Raw genomic sequence first — 20,548 nt, 5'->3', positions numbered from 1 at the left:
TGATGATGTGTCGTTTTTTCATTTGGATATCAATATTCCACAAATGTTTCTTAGCTTTATGTTATTATTTGAATAATATAGTGGATAACTTAAAGAAGGCAGCGCTGGAAGGAAAGGTAGGCTCTCAGATCACTTCTTGAATACTCAATGGAAACCTACCTCAATCGGTAAAATACTATAATAATAATAACAGTGGATAACACATGTCCTCTTTTTCTCAAGTCTTGGTGTTCAAAATTACATGACTGTGGAAAATAGAGTTAGAATTCATTACTATTAAAATGCAAAATTGCCACTTCATGTATTTATCACGTATTGTGATTTTTTCTGGCTGCAAATTTTTTTGCCATATCAATCCTAAATTTCTACGAGTAAATATTAAGAGGAGATCAAGAGGAGGATTTACTAATAGCTTAAGGATAAGTAAAAGTGAATGATATACTTTAATCTAAATTCTTCCAGGTGTAACGCCTCTGGAAGAATCACAAGCATCATAGTCATGTCGATGAAGGCTGTCAGAAAAATCTCACTTGTTAGCTAAATCTGCTTTTAGGAAAATGAAAATTCACCAGTGAAAGCAGACACTTAAGACGGAATAACGCCTTTGGGGCGTATGATGATATATTTCGATGTTCAGCGCACGTTCATTTTGCCACGAAAATTGCTGAAAAGGATTCAAGATTTCATGATGTGAGGAATGAACAAAACATTTCGTTTTACGTTGATATATTAGAAATGAAATGCGCATACTTCAAGAAACATCTTTAATATTTAGTAATATCACCATTTTTCAATTACAATCCGTAACCGTGATTGCATGGAATCAATTATATTTTCTAATAATCTGGGACATCTGCCTATAGAATTCCGTGTATCCTGTAAATGGGCCTCTAAGGCCTCTGAGCTCTTCTCTCCGTGGTAATCCCATTCCTTCGTAATTATTCCCCAGACGTTTTCGATGAGGTTATAGATTCGGTGAGTTAGAAGGCCAAGGTGAGGAGTGGATTTTCTTCAAAAAAATACTTAGTTACATTAGCTTTATGAATCGGACAATTGTCCTGCACAAAAACCACCTCCTCATCCTCAGGAACGACTTCTTCTATGTAGGGCAATAAGTAAGTTCTTAAAATCTCGACATAATCCGCGGCGTTCATTCTGGCTGGGGTTGTAACTAGCGGTCCTGGTCCAGCCACAGATATTGCTCCCCAGAAACTCAGACTGATGTGACCAGGATTTTTTGTTCTTATTGAATTCCCTTCATTATACCTGTAAAAAATGGCCAATATTAAAATAAGGATTCTCATCATGAATTTTGGTGTTGAAAATTATGTTGGAAGTATAAGTAACAGCTGGTTGGTTTATTTTTTTGCTATCGTCGCCCTCTTTAGAGGGAAGAAAAATAAAGCTGAGAGCAAAAATGCCATGCATTTCATCTTAATACTACGCAATTCCAATAAATTTAACATGCTATCTCAAGCTAAAAGAATCATTACCTTGTATTTCTCGGCCTCCAAAGCTCCACCTTCCCGTGCTGGTTGCTTCTGAAAGTTTTCTCGTCTGAGAATATCATGAGATTCCAGTACGTTTGGAGCATACCAATACGTAATAGTTAGCAAATTGTAAACGGGCTTCACGTTGTATTTCGCTGGTGAAGGGTTTCTTGGCAGCCCTGTAATGCTTAATCCCACCCTCGATGATTCGGCACCTTACCGCCGCATAGCTACAACCTAAATTACCGTGAATGTTCAACCCCGCTGGACCACCAATAGATAAGGGATTTTGACGAATCATCTCCCTCATGCCTTCGTCTTGCTACCTGGTAGTTTTTCTTGAACGTCCGCTTTTTGCTTTAGTCTCTAATGTCTAGTCACCATCAACTTTTCTTTTAAGCCACTTGTACACAGTTTTTCTATCAACTCCTAATTCCGCAGCTATTTGGAACACAGTTTTTCCGCTTTCAAAATATAAGGAGACTATTTGTCCCCTTTGAGCTGCGCTTAAATGTGCGTTGACCCGACGATCAATTGCCTCTGTATTTTCGAGGACTCACCACACTACTTTCCAGAGTGGAAATCACCTTACTGAGAACCTTACATACCTTGTGCCCTCTCCTCGGTGGAAGCGCGCGGAAGGTAGCAGGGGATTTAGAGATAAAGGAAGAATGCAATGGGAAGACTTTGATGGATATTAAGATCGCGAGTAAGTCTAACGGGCCGCTTCAAGTCATGGAGCGCATAGGCAATACGCCAAGTTCGAGGCCAGCAGAAAACGTAGTTCCTCGTGCTGGCCGTGGGGACCGACTTTTGAAAGTGACTGTACATTAAACACCATGCATATTTGTTTTACTATTATCTTCCTCTTTTCAAGTTTTTTGGCAACAGAAGATGACAAGCCTCACCAAAGTCTGGTTAATGGGTAGTGGGAGGTCAGAAAAACGGGAATGAAGTTTGGGGGAAGAATAGTGTGCACATATACCATGGGCTGGAAATTGCAGTTGCTAAAGCTAAATTTGTTTTTTTTAAATATCATTTGGGGGATGTGACAATAATCATAGAGGTTAGATGCTTACAGGTGATGAAAACTATTGGAATGCTTACTTATTTGGTGGGCTTTTTTAAAATGGTTAATGACTAATGTTAGCTTTTATGACTATCGTCAGCAATCCACTTAAAAAATATTTAATCTCTTAAAACTTAGCTTTATAGCTGTTACCTAGATATCTTTATTTGTGTATCAGGTCATCATTGTAACATTCTAACACAGTTGTTTACAAATAAAATTGAATGCTAAGGTCAACAATATTTCTTACAATCTCACATTAAAATGTGCCATGGTATTGACATCAAAATGAAATTAAAAAAAAAAGGAAATTGTTATTTAGTACCTTGTTTTTTTTGGCTCACATCTAATTACATAGTATTATATGTATAAGAAAATCTAAACAAGTATTCTATTTGTCCATAAATTCTTCAAAGAAAAAATTATTTCTGAAGATTTTTGATTGAATAGTTGAGTCGACCATTTTCTCCATTTCTCAGGACCATTCCTACAATGCAGTTTAAGTACCCCTTTAAGAATTTTATTGGATAAAAAAAGTTTTCTTCGTAATCATCATAAAGTATTGCACTAAAAGAAAAAAATTGGTTGTGGTATCCAAGAGTTGGATCCCAAAGCCAATGCAGATGATTGCTGGGGTGCCATCCATTTATGTAGTTGGATGAGGCAACCATTTTAAATGGCTGGGTAAGAGATGGCTGTGACAACCAACTCATTGGATACCACAGCCAGTGTCGTCGGGTCTTAAGCACATCTATATTGGATGCCAAAGCTTAGGGAAATTGTTGCCGTAGCGTTTAATGAATGGGTAATCTTTCAGCGGATATTATTTTTAATAGTGTCACCGTTAGAAAGTAACATTATAAAATCCTTATGTGGTATTACTTCTGCCACTTCCAATGAGCATTACAGTTAGAAAATGCATTTGTTTAAATAAACTGTTTTTACATTAAATTTTGGGGTCCATAATTTTCACTGCAACTCATTACCTTGAAGACTTACTCACCTCAGGTCACTATCATTTGGAATTGAATGCCATAAATAATGCAAAATAGGTTAAATGACATAAGACAGCAGTGGTATCTTATTATACGTATTTATTAAAAAAGGAAGAAACTTTTTTTAAAAAGAAATAAACTCTCAGTTGAAAATTTTTGTTAAACAGAATATCTGAAGGCTGCATACAATTCTGCTGCAATAGTCCGTCATTCTCACAAAAATACAGGCTGAAAAGATATACCTAGGTTTGGAGTATTAAATCATATGGAGTTGAGTTTGCTATTTTCAAGAACTTCGTAACCATAAAACAATTCGTCTTAATCCAAGGTATACTGTAACGGTTCAAACCGCGAGAGCCGCCCGCTCGCCTCTCGTTCGATATCTCCCCTTACATGTGATTGTTAACTCTCCACTCCCCCAAAATAGAAAATTGCCCCTACGGAGACTTACCGTATCCGGGCTTGAAATCAAGTTCCCCAATTGTTCGTGCCTGCACGCACACTCACTTACAACAGGATTTAAGGAAATCGTGGCAATAGCAAAACAAATAACTTCAATGACATCCCTTTTACAATTGATTTTTAATAACTGAACTACCATAGGTTCCAAAATTTACACTGACACTAAAGCATTCCCAAACACACACAATAAATCCCCGTTCCAAAATCCATCCAACATGAAATATTCAACTTCGGCTTCTCCTTCAAAATTAGAAAAGCACTTTCTCAATGATTATAAAAAATTGATGTTTCCAACAACAAAATATACCCACGCTCTTTGGCGAATAAGCAACGTAAAAAATAGTGACATCAAACTTACACAAAAAAAACTTTCCGTGCAAATCAAGTATAAATTGGGCGTTAGTGTCGGTCGGTCACGTGGCCACCCGTCTTGAAGTCGGGCTCAATGATCCGCCAAGTGACACTAACATTCAGATATTATGCTCAAGCTTCACCACGTGCCGCACTTAAGTCTTGCAGGGCTGTGACTAAAATCAGCCAACAGTAAATTCACTAGGGCCTTATTGTGGGGAGTACACTTGGGACTTTCAAAGGGGGGAACAATCTGGACACAAAAGGATCTATTCGGGCTTTGGTAATTTCCAAGCTTACTTCCTTTATCCGATGTTCTCGCCACCCCTGAAGAGGTGTCCTCGTATCTGCCTCCACCACGTGCCGTAGCTTGGCTGCTGCTGCTTGTCACTGAACACCACTATTTGACTTATCTCGTGTCAGACCGTAGGAGAGAGAGAGAGCTATCCTTCTCGTCTCTCCGTTTTATAAACTCTGCACTACCCACAATCACCTCTGGTGCACCACAACGCCCTCTTTTTCCCCTGCCGAAAGGCGGGTTTTCAAACGCATTCCGGGAGAGAACCACTGCGTCGCCTCTCCCGGAAATCCACTCTCACACAATTTCACATACATAAAAAAATATACTACAATGAAAAAACAAAATAAACCCTTTACATAAATCTAGTATAGAACTCCTTAAACAAAAAAATGCTAAAATTGTGAGTGTGCGCGCAGACGTAACCCCCCCCCCAGCCGCGATGTTAAAACATGATGCGTCGGGCCGGCTTCGGTCCGTACAATACAGCACTTCTTAGACAAAACACTCCATCATTTTCATTGGAAATTATTCTGTCCACTTTTCCAAATTCAGGAAGGCTGAAATCGTCAAAACCAACTGCAACACATTTTCCACTTCAGTAACGAGTGATCTTCCACTTCACCCAAGGCACTACAAGGCAAGCGGACACAAAGTCTCGGGTAATTTTCTTTTATGTTAACAGTTGTCCATCAGCACCTCACAATCTTCCGCTAAGGAACTGGAATAAACATATAAACATTTTACATCATTAATCTTGCCTTTTTGATAATTGGTTTCTCCTTTGCAACTAGTTCCCAACGTTTTACATGAAAAGAAAGCTACTTCCTACTCATACCTTAAGCCATTTATACAGCACATAAATCAGCCTTATCTTTTTGCACATGTAAACATCAAGAATAACCAGATCAGGAGAAAAATGATTTTAAAAATTCTACGGTACGTTACACAGCTTGCAATATGGAGACTAGGTCTATACCCTTGATTTGAGTTCTAAATTTCGAGATACACAGCTCTGTATTGCAGTTCATACGTACCGTAACGTTTGATATTATGTTTATGTTTTGATTTCTACTATTTATTTGATGTTTGTGTTTAATTGGGTGTGGGTGCTGAATGAATACTGATGGATTGTTGCCAATGAGTCGTTGCAAGAAGAGAGGGAAGCCGTTTAAGTAGGAGGGAGCTGGAAGGAGGAAGAGGAGAAAAGTAAATTGTGATATGAAATAAATAAAGAAGTCTCTGGAAGAAGCAATTGTCTGATATTACACTATGATAATATATGCATTTAGGGTAGAGCCCTTCATATAATTGGTCTTCATATTGTCATGTCCTCTTGTGGACAGCTCGACAAGGGGCGACTCAGAATAGGGATCTTGGACTGACACTGAGGGATTCCGGACAGCAAAGGTGGTCCTCTAGGAGGGACGGTATCGGGTAGAAATGAAAGATCCCTGGTTTGCCGCAAGAAGTGTATTTGATTCTGTTGATTCTTGCCCGAGAGTGATCAACTCCCTCGGCTTCCCCTCCACAGCCCTGTGGTCCCGACCTCGAGTCAATGATGCGTGCAGTTTTTAAGGCATCCCTACATCCGACCCCCCCCCCTGCCCCCTCCGTGAGTTCTAGAACCTTCCAACGGTACGCCATTCTTTGCTGAGAAGTGCAAACGCATCGGCAATCAAAAATGCAGTTCCCACTCTCTGTCAGCAAAATCAGTGCAGTACGGACATCGTGGCTTTCCTTTTATGAAATTGCACACGCACCGTCTAACCAAAAATGCATTCCTCGCCATCCGCACCGCGCAGGCATAAAGGAATGTTCAAGAGACCCACGCAAGAAAGGTGAATAGACGGATGAAGAGGACGCATAGACCGACCAAAAGAATATGCACGCATCAACTAAAAGAGGGCGAGGACTTAGTCGAAGGCAAAATGAAGTCGGGATTTAAGAATATAATCGATAAGGTTGTGGAACTCAGGTTATCCGAAGTGCATTGAAACCTAATGGAAAACTACTTAAAAGTTTTCATCAATGGATTAAATGAGAATACAAACATTTCATTCAGTAGTACCGATATTGTAATACACATGTATTAAGTTAAAATGCATTCAATTATTTACTAACGAAATGCATAATTCATATGGTAGTCATCGAAATTCACTTGAATTTCATTTGAGAAAATGAAAGGGTTAAAAAATACAATATCCAACCGAAGGATAATATCAACCCACAGGATAAAATCTTGAAGGGTGAAATAAAATAAGAGTTTGCATAATAACAGAATGCAATAGGCAAGCTTACCGATAAATTTTTCCACGAGACAGTTCAGGCCCAAAGCACCAAGAAAATCCTTAGCTCGGTAATCCATATAGGTTATCTTCTTGTCTTCAAGTGCTCTAAGAGCATAAAAAAGTATTAAAATTGGAATTGAATGGTAATATTTTCTCACTTGCAAGAGCAAAATTAAAAGCTATTTACTTACCACCAAGCATGAGAGACATGTGCGCTTATGAGTTGTTTATTATAAGAAACCGTTTGGGAGTCCACTGCAATAGCGATGGCTGACACACAAGCGACGATAGTCGCCTTATCCATCAAGTTGGCTGTGGGATCCAACTATTGAATGAGGGATCTCTTCGAGATTGGTGTGGGTACCAACACTTGGACACTACAACCTAGTTGTGAGCATACAATTTAATTATATAGTACACCCAATCGCATTGGCTACGGTGTCTGTTGCAGTATCCAACTTTAACTTGTCCAATTAAAACTGGATATCTCATCCAATCCTATTTTTGAGTGTGACCAAGATAATAATTGAGGTGGTAAAAAATGCACCTATTTGTAAGGAGTTTATTCCATGAAGGTGTTTTAACCCTTTCACAACTAACGACGAAAATATGCGCCAGCACGTTTCTTGACTCTGGAGATGAAAGCCAAAACTTTTTGTGGAAGATATTCCTATGCAGACAAACAAATGCTGAAAATATACATTTTATTTGCTCTTCTCCATTTACGACATTCACAAGTTCGTGAAGCCTTAGTTTTGGGACCCAACACAGCATGGCATAGGACGTACCCTCAAAATCTGGGAGCAGGTACCCGAACCCCTCACCTTATATTACTCCTCTTTGTGGTAAGGGACTGCGGTCATATAATTGTTCATTCATTCAGTTTGCAAAATAAATATTTGTTCCTTTCTTAAAAAACTTAAACTAAGAATTGAATTACATATTAGTCTTTTGATCAGTGTTTATAATTTGTAAACAAAATTGTTCGATAAATATTAACTTATATCTCGATTTCAGTATTAAATGCAAAGTTATTATTACATACTGTGCATGCAATTTGTTGATACATTAAAGTCGGTAAAGTATAATATTGATGGTAGAGCTTTGTTCAAAATTTGACAATTCTCAGAATGAAAGCAGGAATTCAATTCTAAGTCTGCAATTTACATGCAAGCAACAATTATCCATATAGCTAATTCATATGAATAGGATATGAATTGTTAGCTAACCAATGCTGCAGGTAAGGTTATCATTCCTGAAAGAAGGGAGACCAACTACCCTTGGAGTCGCAGATAATGCAGAGTCTCCCTAGGAAGGTTCGATAAAAGTTGGTGCTGAGAGTGTGTGATTATCCACAAGGCCCTTATTAAATAAAGTCCTGAAAAAATGTTCCGTACAGAGGGGACATAAAAGCCTGTTTGGGCTTAGTGCAGCATTCATGCTAATTGTAAGTGGAAAAAGTCTTGAAAGGGTTAATTTGATTGCAAGCATCACACTATCCCTATGTGTTACTCTGAAGATGCCTTGCTCTATCATTTCTATTTTTGTTTGCTTACTCTATTAGGCAAGTCATCTCTTTTTCCTACTAAGAACTACGGTATTCCATCCATTATTTACTGAAAGGCACTCAATAAAGCAGGCACTTTTACTGAATCATGCCTTAAGCCGGTGTTACACAGTCAAATTTTTATCAAAATATTAATATATATTAATATCAAACTCAGTTTGGTCCAAATGGATAGGACAGGTTCTAAATTTCCATCCAATTGGATGAAACCAACCAATCACAGGGCCTTTGAAAAAAAGCATCGCCAAGCGTTTAAGGTAAAAGCATCGCAAAAAGGTTTATTTTTGAATCTATAATGTTGCCATGCCACCAAGTGAACTCATAAAACATTGACTCATATATTGAATATATACTCAAGTCCATGATCGACTATCTAATCGCCTGTGTGATCGTAAAAATAAAAATGAGCAAAACTTTGACTCGAGTGGCGATGAAAATCCTCAACTTGGAAATCCGTAATTATGAGATCATGTTCGATTAGGAGGAATTAGTGATGCACAGTAGGTGGGGATCGAAAAAAGCTGGTCCAAAAGTCGCTGTAGTATAGCCAGATTAATAAAAAATGTTTGCATACTGTGAATTTCAAAGATACAATGAAAGTTATTTACGCTAGTTTAGTACTGTAACGCCACCTTTGCTAATATTGCTCTTTTATTTCATATAATCTTTTTAACGCCACACAATCTCTCCCTTTTTACAGTCAACAACCACTACCACCAACATCCCCGTAGCAACAATTTTATCAATCACATCAAGTAAATAAACACAAATATGACGGCGTTACAGCCTTCTTCCCCCTTAAGAACGAACTTATTTCAAATAAGTTCTGTTTAATTTAATCTGAAAGGCAAGTGCCCAAGCCCGACATCGTCTCTACCACAGTGACGTTTCTCTGAATAGATCTACTTAAGCTATCAGCATTTTGAGGAGACGACTTGATGAAAACCCAAGATTTGTTAGGGTGTTCCCCATCAGTACGGCAGGTAGTAGGAAGAATGGCGGATCCTACTTGGCCTCTTGGTTGGTCGATAACCAAAGTAGGATGAGCCACGAGCCCTTGTGCGAAACCTTCCACGGGGTGGCCGATCTGTCTTGCTTAGTCCAGGGCGGTTAGTTCGCTTGGGCATCACCTTAATTTACCGTCCTCTAAACAGAGAGTCATCCATAGCCATAGCAGTTTGAAGAGACTCTCTATCACCAAATTCTATGTAAGCAAAACCTTTTGGATGGCCATCACATTTATTACACAGAATGGTTACTCGATTTATTGAACCACAGCCATGAAAATGCTGTTCTAGTTCTTCAGCAGTTGCTCCGTAGTCAACATTTCCAACATAAATTGAACGGTTGTCTACCTCCATTTTCTCCTCAATTGACATATTCAAAGGACTAGTTAAGCTAGGTGGGCTTCCCAGATTCATTTGCTTGTCCACTTCTGACTGTAGTTGCTTCAATTTTTCTGCTTCTTTCTCTCTCTCTTCACGTCTTTTCATTGCCCTGGTCTGAACCGCACACACCCACTCTGGCTCTGGCATTTGCTTCCTTACCTCTTCTACAAGCTTTGCCGTTTGGTTTCCCAGCAAATATATGCCGCGATCCAGCTCGCGTCTGACTACAGCTGCCTTCCCAAACACGCGTCCAAATTTACCTACTAGTTCGACTTCCGCCAGGGGAAGTGTAATAGGGCTCTGGGAAAAAGGAGTCATTACACATATTGTCTCGCCAGTCAGCATTTCCGGGGCTACAAAATCTTGAGATATGATGTCTATTGACGAGCCAGTATCTCGTAAAATCGGCATTTTGTATCCATTTACCAAACCTTCAGATATAAAATCTTTCATTAACTCATCACTTTCGAATGTCATTACGCGTCCCACCACCTCTTTCGTTCTCTGCGTGGGGGGCCTTAGCTTAGGGCATTCAGCTTTTAGGTGATCAGTCGACCGACAGATATAACACTTACGAAGAGCTCTTTGTTCAAAAGCATTTTCAATTTCTTTGGAGTATTCTTTGATATTCGGTGAGTTATCTTCTCTATTCCAATTATCTTTCTGTCAGGGAAACCAGCGGTTCTCACTATACTTAAACTTTTCTTTCTGATCTTCTATAATTGTCTTCCTGCTGAATAATTCACGTACGTTAGCATAATCATCCAGCTTCTTTGCCAAAATATCAGCGTCTTTAAACGAAGTCCATTCATCAAGGAAATGGTCTCTCACTTCTGCTGGAACCTTCCTTTTTATTTGTTCCGTCACCATTAAATCACTAAGTTGCTCGAATGTCTTTATTCCCAAACCAGAAATCCAACCATTCCAATAATTCCTCAACTTATACGTAAATTCCTTCCACGATGTTTCAGCTGTCTTCAAATTGTTGAAAAATAGTTGTCTAAATTTTTCTGAACTTAACTTGAACCTCTCCAGCAACAGTGTTTTTACGTAATCAAAATTGTTCGCTGCTTCTTCTGGTTCCCTGGCAATTAATTCCGCAATGTCACGCGGCATAAGCCCTATGAGATGCACAACCCAGTCCTCTACGGGAACTTGCGCCCTTTTTGCCTGCCTTTCGAAAGTGACCAAATACAGACTAATGTCATTTTCCTTGGAGTCAAAGCATGGCATGACATCTGATAATTTAAACTTTGGTCTAACTGGCATGTTTTGATCTGACATACCATCGCGTAGTCCATTATTTTGAATTTTTAGCCTTTCTAACTCAAACTGCGTCTCCTCCCTTCGTCTTCTTTCTTCAATTTCTTCTTTTCGTAACCGTTCCCGCTCTTCAATTTCTTCTTTTCGTAACCGTTCCCGCTCTTCAATTTCTTCTTTTCGTAACCGTTCCCGCTCTTCAATTTCTTCTTTGCGCAATCTTTCTCGAAATTGAAGCCATTCTTTACAGAATTCTTCTTCATAATTGCAGCTATTAGTTATCAATTTTTTTATCGAAAAAATCTTTGCATCTTCGGGAACTGTTTCTCCCAACTCTTCCGCCAACAACAACAAATCTTTCTTTAAATATCGAGCTAAATAGCTCATCGTAATATTTCAAGATCTGACTAGCACTACGCCCGAAAAAATTTTTTTTTTCGTCACTGAGATAAAACACGCTGCCAACCCAGGCACTTACCTCTGAAATTCTGCGTGGTTACTTCAGTCTTGACTCTTCTTTTTTTATATTTTTTTTAAATCCCTGCAGCCAAAGTATATCTCCTTCCACCGTTCCGGTTTTTCCTTCCCTGCAGCCGAAGTATATCTCCTTCCACCGTTCCGGTTTTTTTTTCTTCAGGAGACTTCTAATGCCGAGTCGCCGAAACACCAGTTACGTCGTATCCCACCGTTAAGCCACCAATTAAATGTCTGTAACGCCACCTTTGCTAATATTGCTCTTTTATTTCATATAATCTTTTTAACGCCACACAATCTCTCCCTTTTTACAGTCAACAACCACTACCACCAACATCCCCGTAGCAACAATTTTATCAATCACATCAAGTAAATAAACACAAATATGACGGCGTTACAGTACACAATTTATCTTAGGGGGCGATGAAAAAATATAAAGTGATGCGGGAGGCTTATTTGTCAGGGGCAAGTCGAAAATTTTCGATACGGGAGCATCTTTTGTTTATTTTTATTTATTTATTGAATCATTCAAAACAGCATAAAAGTCCTTTACATTCGATAGACAACTTAAAATCTACATCTTTAACAAATATAAAATGTGAATAGGACATTTAAAAAAAATCAGAAGATGGCTTTTAAAAGCTGCTTCTTAAATGATCTGATGGGAATTGAAAGATCCAGGGAAGGGTGAGTAGTCGAAATATGGTATTGAAAGAGGTAGGGAGTCTGTAAAAGAGTGATATCTGAGAAAGAGAGAGAAAGACGTAATTTCGGTTGGTGTAGTAGGTGGAAAGAAAAGCAGTATTTCTGAGGATTGGAACTTACCATTTAAGGCATTGCAAATGAAGGGAAGATAATGAAAATTCCAACGGGAGGGCAGTGGGACCAATGATAGGACAGACATTACTTCAGAGCAAGAAGAATTACGAAGGTGAGGAACACGGTGTCGGAAATAAAGAAATTAACAGTGCGTTCAAGAACGTTAATGTTGGAGGGACAGGCAGTGGAGTAAATAACAGAGCAGTGCTCGAGGATTGGGAGAACGCAACCAGTGAAATTAGCTCTCATGCGATAGGGTTGGTAGCAGTGGTGAGTCGATATACAACACCCACGAATGACATGTCCTTGGATTTCATTTTGTTGAGGTGCGGGAAAAAAAAATTAGTTTGGGGTCGAAAGTAATGCGCTGGTCATTGATGAAAGAATCTATTGGAAAAATTTAATTAAAAATAGTGTATTTTTAAGGAGTGACTGTGTTTTTAAGAAAAAGGTATGTATTTCGATTTGCTTGTATTAATTTTGAGTTGCCACTGAAGGCACCAGGCCTCGAGGGAATGAAGGGAAGACTGCAAAGACTGAGAGTCAGAAGTATTCTCAACTCTTTTGAATATTTTCCAGTCGTCTACGTGGCGACAGTATCGGATGCGGAAAAAAACTCAATATATTTGTATTTTTCTTCAAGGGCCTATTATAAACAGGTGTTTATAAAGGTATAAGCTATTTTAATTATCATTATAAAATATTTTTATGTTTGTCTACAATTCCATAAACCCCCCGAAATATTTTCCTGCTACAGCCTTGGATGCAGGCTTAATTTAGTATAAATAATGATTGAAAAATTGATTTAAAGAAGGACAAAAAATTCCCTAAGAGCTCTGGGTTATTTGTAAAAATATAACGCGCCATCGATGCCATTAAAAAAATGAAATTCAGTGGAATATACAATCTATGGAGATCAATGTAAGAATAAGGGTAAAAAATTATAATGCAATGTAATTAGATAGGAAACCACATCATCAAATTTTAATGCATCCATAGGTGTACATCCAACAGTGGCGGCGCGTGCGTATACGCATGTTAGCAAGTGCACACCCAAAGATGAATGAATTATAAAAGAAAACTATTCCTTTGCAACGAGAAGGATAAAAATCCTGTCTCCATATGCAAGAAACATGAAGCTCCGAACGCTATAGCTATCTCCTTTTCGAATTCACCGCTCTACAAGTGTGGGATCCCGTGGCATCGCGCCGGGCGCATTTTCGGTCTATGCTATCGCTTGAAGGTGCGAAGGTGCTCCTGCGGGACGAAGTAAGCGGGGGGGGAATGAACAGTTGAAATGGGTGATGGGAGCAGACTCAAAACGATGCGAGTGCGCACGCGCATATTTTTGGTGAGTGACTCGCAGGTAGTGTAGTGGTGTAGTCGCCACCTGCACTACCTGCGCCAAGGATCCTAGTCCGTCTACAGAGTCATCTGTATGGCCGTTTTCTACACTACTTCCTCATAGGGTGTAAGGAAAGGAGAATGAATTTCACTTACCGCCACTTGTGAAGGTGTGTTTAGAATAATTATTTTCATTCATGCAAATATTATTTCTGTTCGTGCAAATTTAAGGGTAGAATATACTAGTGATATGTTTTGCTTGCTATGTATTCTATTACGACGAAATATGATGCTCATGGATTAGTATTAACATAATATAATTAAATCATCCTGTATCTGCTCTAATGCACACCCTAGATAAATTACCACCAGCCGCCACTGATATCCAATGAAATAAAATATGGTATTTAGCATGACATGGTGATATTTGTGACAATGCCTTTGGTGACATGCATCATGATATGTAAACCCATGTCTCGTATAGCGCAATTTCGATTAGCGCAATTTCGATGTAGCGCAAATTCGTTCCTCGGGGAAACATTGCAACGCAGTGTAGCCTAATCAAAAATCTTAAACGCTCCCGTGATAAAACGTGAACTTGCGCTAAGTACACACGAAATTTCTAACATTTTACGCATATTAATATTATTGCTTGCCTCAAATCTTCTTTTTTGTTTATATGTTAATCGAAATCCATTGAATGGCCAAAAGTATTACTCGTCATTGAGTCCAGATAGCCCCACCGAAGTAATTTATCTCGTCTCCTTAACAGAATGATAATAAATAATTTAGATCATTAATTAAGCGTGGGGCTAGTGGAAATGATTTTTTTTCAGCAGTACGGTTTGAGACACATTTTTGCCGTCATAGGTTATCGGGCGCTTGACTTCCAAGTAGAGGGTATACGCTAAAGCCTTCAACGTCATCGGTATTCACGGGTGAGAAATGGAGCGGTGGGCGAATTGTGTATGAATAGCATCAACACATAAAAGGGTCCGCTATAGAGTCTCAAACACAATGGCTTCGTTCCCTCCCCGCAGTCATAGGCCTTCTGCGTCTCAGGAATACAGTTCAGCAGTGGAAGGTGATATACCTAGATAGAGCCATACAGAGTAAAAACCAAGAGAATATGGCAAAAATAGGAATGCGTGTAGAAAAATCAAGAATTTATCAAGAAAGACTATAAACCTAGAAGAGGAATTGAAAGAGGTCAATTGCTTTGAAAATGGAGAGCGTCAAAGCGATATTGCGCAGAAGTTTAAACGCACGATGCCTTATTCTGAATAAAGACGAAGCTCAGCCGCACCAACTTCAACCAAGCGGTCTAGACATAGTAAAAGTTCATAGTGAATCAGTACAAATAGACAAGAGTGGTAATCGCTCTGAGACATTTAGTGAAAGCTCCGGTTGGTTCCAGAATTTAAACGGCAAGCAGGTATTTTCAGTGCGGCGATATCAGGTGAATCTGCAAGTGTTGATAGCGCAGTCACCGCAACATTTTCTGATGAACTCGAAGCTGTGATTGAAAGTGGCTCCTTTCCCCCTCAACCAGTTTTTAGTGTTGACGAGACGATATTGTTTTGGAAAAGAATGCGATCTCGTTCATTGATTTTCAGGGAAGGAAAACCTGGGTCAGGTTTCAAGGCATTTAAAGACTGTTTCACGTGGCTCCTAATGACTCGGAGGACTTCAAATTAAAATTCATTCACTCCGCTAGCTATGAAATGGCATTCAAAGTAGCATTTTCCTGTCATTTCGATGAGCGACAAAAGGGCCTGGGTGACACAATAGTTATTTTTAGACAAGTTTGAAAAATCGTCAACTGCCGGCAACGCATTACAATCCCCTGAGATAGCAGATGTTAGCCCACACGCACGACAGGAGGGAATTTCAAAAGCACGTAAGAATTTTTTTAACGTGAATAAAAGTCTTCGAATGCCTGCGTACTATCTATAAAGATGTTTTAAACTATAAACATTTATATAAATAATGTTTTCTAAGGCTTTTATGGTAATATAGATGTATTAGAGGAAATTCAATACCCAAGACCTATGCTACCAGGAACGCATCCCTATCTTCCCAATGTTAAAACGCTCTCGTATAACGCAAATTCGTATAGCGCAAAGACCCCAAGGAACGCATCCCTTGCGCTATACGAGACATGGATGTATAACGAATCACATCCATGCAGAAAAATTCATATTAACAACAATTATTTTGTTGAAAAATAAGCATGTTCGATTAATATTATTTGAGATAGTGGAGTTCATCATAAATATCCTACTTCACTCATACAATTTTTCATGCAATATGGCATTATATATAATATTATATTAACAGGATGCGTGACAGCTAATATTTTTGATTTTACAAAGAGTAAAGGAATAATATTCTCCTATTGTGACATAAGAAAAGTGACACTAATAATGTTGCCTCACAGGTGGACGAGAGTGGATAATATATTGGATATCAATTTCATAATATTTATCCATTTGAGATAGTTGTAATTTTATTACATTTATCTTGTGCGTGACGTCGTCCAGCTCTCTGCGATGTGGTATTCTTACAAACTGGGGTTGTACATTCAGCTTCGACAGTCTCTCCAGCCCTTCATTATATGCTCTTATCAAGGATTTCCTCTTCTCATTGAGAATTTTCAAGTCGCGTGTCATTGCTTCGTACTCATGGACATCGGCAGCGACATCTGCTGCCATTCTCCTCTCTTCGCTTTGTGTCTGAGTTTCACCAGCTACCATTCCTCCCAGATATCCAGTTCTGCGGTGGTGCTGGTTGCTTTCCTCCATTGATGAAATGTTATGTTGACGGCAATGGGTGTGGGAATGATGTGTTCTTTCTCCACCTTCCCATACGTTGCCGTAATCCATGCGACTCGTCTGTGAAAAAAATAAAAACATATTGCTATGAATAATGTTTAGCTGATCTCTATTGTTCTTATAAAATTAAATTTTGAATCGTGTCGTTTACACAAATTCAAAGTCGCAAATCATCGAAAGAAAATTTTATCGAAAAGTAAGATGAGGTTCGACCAAAAAAATCCTCCCCGTGTATTTCTTTCTGTCTTAAGTTCAATGTAGGAAAACTTGAAATTTGTCACCTAGTTTTCACGAGTTGGTGTCTTCATTGCATTTTATAATTCATTTATTCGTTTTTAGGTTAATAGTATCCGTAGGGGAGTTATCACTAGCAGTGGCGGATACAGGATAGGGACAAGTGGGGTAGGTGCAGTCCTGGGGGGGACCTGGGGGGTCACAGAACTAGGTGGGGTCCGAGAGGTACATAAATATCTCTCCTCTTCTGAATTAGACAACTGAACAAAATAACAAATTTTTCCAAAATCACTAAAATTAAGTGTATATTATTATCTATATCTCTGGATCTTCCACTGATTGCATGCAAACAATTCCAGACGAATGCACAAGATCAAAGAGTAGCTGAGAAGCGGTAACGACCTTGGATTGAGCTGTAAAATTCATCAACTTTTTTGCGAGAAAGTGAAGACCGTCAATCTTTCGTCGAAATAACTCGAGAGGTAGGTGAGGCTTATATAAACGGAAAAATTCAGATCCCTCCATATCTAAAAATTTATTACAGTAAAGTTAAAAATTAAGGTAAAGGAGCTTTTTATGAAAATTTCAATTTCCGATATTTTTGGAGCATTTATCGTCTTGAAAAATACCCTATGAACCAATAACGATAAATGGAAATTATTCAGATACTAGAACACACTCATCCTAACGACGCGACGGTACTTCAACTCTTGGTAACATCACTGGATCGCTTCTGCTGCCATGTTATTCAGTTCCCTCGTCGTATTTGCCTCGACATCTGGACTCGCCTCAAATCTTCTTCCTTTCAGCGGTGTTTCTAGTTCCGAGAGAGAGAGAGAGAAGAGGAAGTCGCAAGGAACGAGGTCAGGCGAGTGAAGAGGTCAGCGGGGAAGCCACAGCGATCGAGTGGTTGGTCAAAAGCTTACGTGCAATAACTTTATCCGATGATATATTTCGAGAATCGGTGAAGCTTGCAAATGGCACATAAATTTTCAAAAAAAGTTTTCGGACATTGCAATTTGTTGCATAATGTTATCTGCTCCGTTGATAATTCGTTAAAATTCGTATATTCTGTTGAATGAAAAATTCTGGGCTATGTCGCCGCGTCAATTCTTGGGTGGCCCCGACGTTTCCCGACCTATGCTGGTCGCCTTCTCCAGGGATTCTGATTCTAACTTTTCTGATTTTAACAAAGTCTGTGCTTAATCATCGTCCTTCTCGCAAATTTTCGACGCAAATGTATTTCCTAATCTTCGCATGGCTATTATGTCAGTCAATTTGTACACTGAGTGCTGATAGTATTTGGATAGCTCTTTTTTCTAGCTAAAATTGTAATTATCTCTGTGTTGCGATTATTTTTCTGGCTTTAAACGATTCTCAGCGTGTATTATAGACAGCCTTTAGTTATGCATACACTGCAGGCACAGCAAGATATAATAAACTTTCGAAACTTTAAACAAAATAGAAAATTAACTTGAAATTTTTCACACAAAAGTATTCGCACACCTGAGTTTACATGCTAAATGAAGTCATAAGGCACAGTTTACGCAATACATAGTATTTTTTGGCATTCCTTCTGGTTTTCAGGACTACCTTAAGGCGATTTGGCATTGAATCGACCAATTTTGATGTGAAAATAGGGGGTGTTTCGTCCATTCTTTTGGCACGGGAGTCTTGCAGTCATTCTTGTTTGATATATGCCTTTCCCTAATTTTTGTCATCAGAATACTCCACAGATGCGCTATCGACTTGAGGTCTGGTGACTGTGGAAGGGTGTTCGACAGTTTAAATATGTGATGCACGATCCATAGCTTTGTCTTTTTTGCCGTGTTTTTCGAATCCTTGTCCTGTTTCTCAGTCCGATATTTTCAATATTAACTTAAAAATATTTTGCTTCAGTAGTACCTAGCACTAATTTCAGTAGTACTTAAAAATTTTGCTTAAGTATGACTATATTCATCTTGTTGTCCACGATCCCTTCCATAAAGTGCGAATAAACCACTCTATACAAGCCCACGCACCCCTAAACCCTCAAAGAACCCACACCATGTTTCAGTCTTGCTTTCAAGTTCTTGCGATCAAGCTCAGTATTATTCTGACGCCACATCATTTGATGACCATCGGATCAGAATATGTTGTACTTGATCTCGTCAGTGAAAATCACGCCATCCCACTACTCTAAAGGCTCATAATTGATGTTCCCGCGAAAAATAAACCTGCCTCTTGCGATTGACCACGCTGGCATCCTCCTTGTAAATCGGGAGTGGTAACAGTTTTGCTTCCACACACTCCGGACGGTACCTATATATATACGTAAAAAACAACACTTCTGTTGATCAGTAGTTACCTTGGGAGCGCAAGTTTTTTGGGTCCTTCTTGATCTCCCGCACGATGAATCGGCTGTCACTGACAGTCAATAGGGTAGTTTCCTTCATCAAAGAAAAGGAAAGGCATTGATTGCGATTCGTGAACCACCATTAGTGTATTAATAATATAATAATTATTTGGTTTTAGAAATATCAGTTTAGAGGATGTTAAAGGTCACTTTTTAACCTCATTTGAAAGATGCCAGATTGGCGCCCATGCGATGCCACTCCACGCGACGTCACAGGGACCTAGTTTCTATACGAGTAGATAGGAGTTTTACATCGTCTGAGACTATTAATGCATACATGAGGCATAGAGCTCAAGGAAACATGTCTTAATAATCACCTATTAAAATTGCCTAAGGTCGGAAACATAGGTGGATATGGGGGGGGGGGGGGAGGGGCTAGGGAGCACCTGCCCCCCTAGACCCTTAAAATTATGCAAGATTTTTAATACACTCCCATTATCATTGCGTTCCTTTTGTATTACGAGGTATCCTTGTGCCTTATCCAGAACAAAATCGCGGATACTGTCTTGCTTGTCCGCCCCCCCTCCAAGAAAGAAATCCTGGATCCGCTCCTGGTCGGAAAGTTTTCTACGTTTGTTAGGGTATTAAGAATCCTTATTTAAGCCAAGCGCTGCCTGTTATCAGAGCACTCTGCTACTTTCTAGCTGCATGCATCGTAGTGGCGCACCTATCCTATCACCTACCTCACACGGCGAGAGCGGGAAACAGAATGACGTTATACGGGCTTTTTCCAGTATTCATACTTAGCCGTCGCGTTTTCGCGCTTGAAAATTTTTTCACTTGGCATTTAATCGCGAAAAATAGGTATGGTCATTTATAAATCTAAAACTATGAAATACGTACTCCAGGAGTAATAATCTTTCGATTTTGGCAATTAAAAACATAAAAAAACTACAGTATGATGTGCGTAACATTTATTTTCATCACGAATCTCTTGGTATTACGAGGATTATATGACCTGTAATCAAATTTACATAAACATCCCAGCTGTTATTACCATTTTTCCTTTGAAGTGGGATTGCACGCCTTTCCAGAGAAGTGCAGTGATGAACTCTCTCGGGCTCTGAAATTCCCAAATGAAGTTTCTACCCGTGATTGCCATGAAATTATTATATTATAAATAGATTGCATTATATGCCATGAAAAAATTAATTACATAGCACGAATACAAGGATCAAGAACTTTGCTATTTCTTGATCCTTGATCCTTGTATTCGTGCTATTATGGATTTCCACCAAGTTACGCCCTCTACGATTAATTATAATTACATGTATACA

At 39.0% G+C, this 20,548-nt stretch overlaps 1 protein-coding gene across 1 annotated transcript; it reads right to left on the bottom strand.

The window, feature by feature from the left end:
- Nucleotides 1–9,293: 9,293 nt before the first annotated feature.
- Nucleotides 9,294–10,560, bottom strand: LOC124153956 (polyadenylate-binding protein 2-like). The gene is given in 1 exon segment (XM_046527393.1): nt 9,294–10,560. A coding segment is annotated over 1 exon segment (894 nt). The 5' UTR covers nt 10,389–10,560; the 3' UTR covers nt 9,294–9,494.
- Nucleotides 10,561–20,548: the final 9,988 nt, after the last annotated feature.

This window comes from Ischnura elegans, chromosome 1, assembly GCF_921293095.1.
Source record: "Ischnura elegans chromosome 1, ioIscEleg1.1, whole genome shotgun sequence".
NCBI lineage: Eukaryota > Metazoa > Arthropoda > Insecta > Odonata > Coenagrionidae > Ischnura > Ischnura elegans.
Note: the sequence above shows the minus strand (reverse complement) of the source record. Positions and strands in the feature narration are given on the sequence as shown.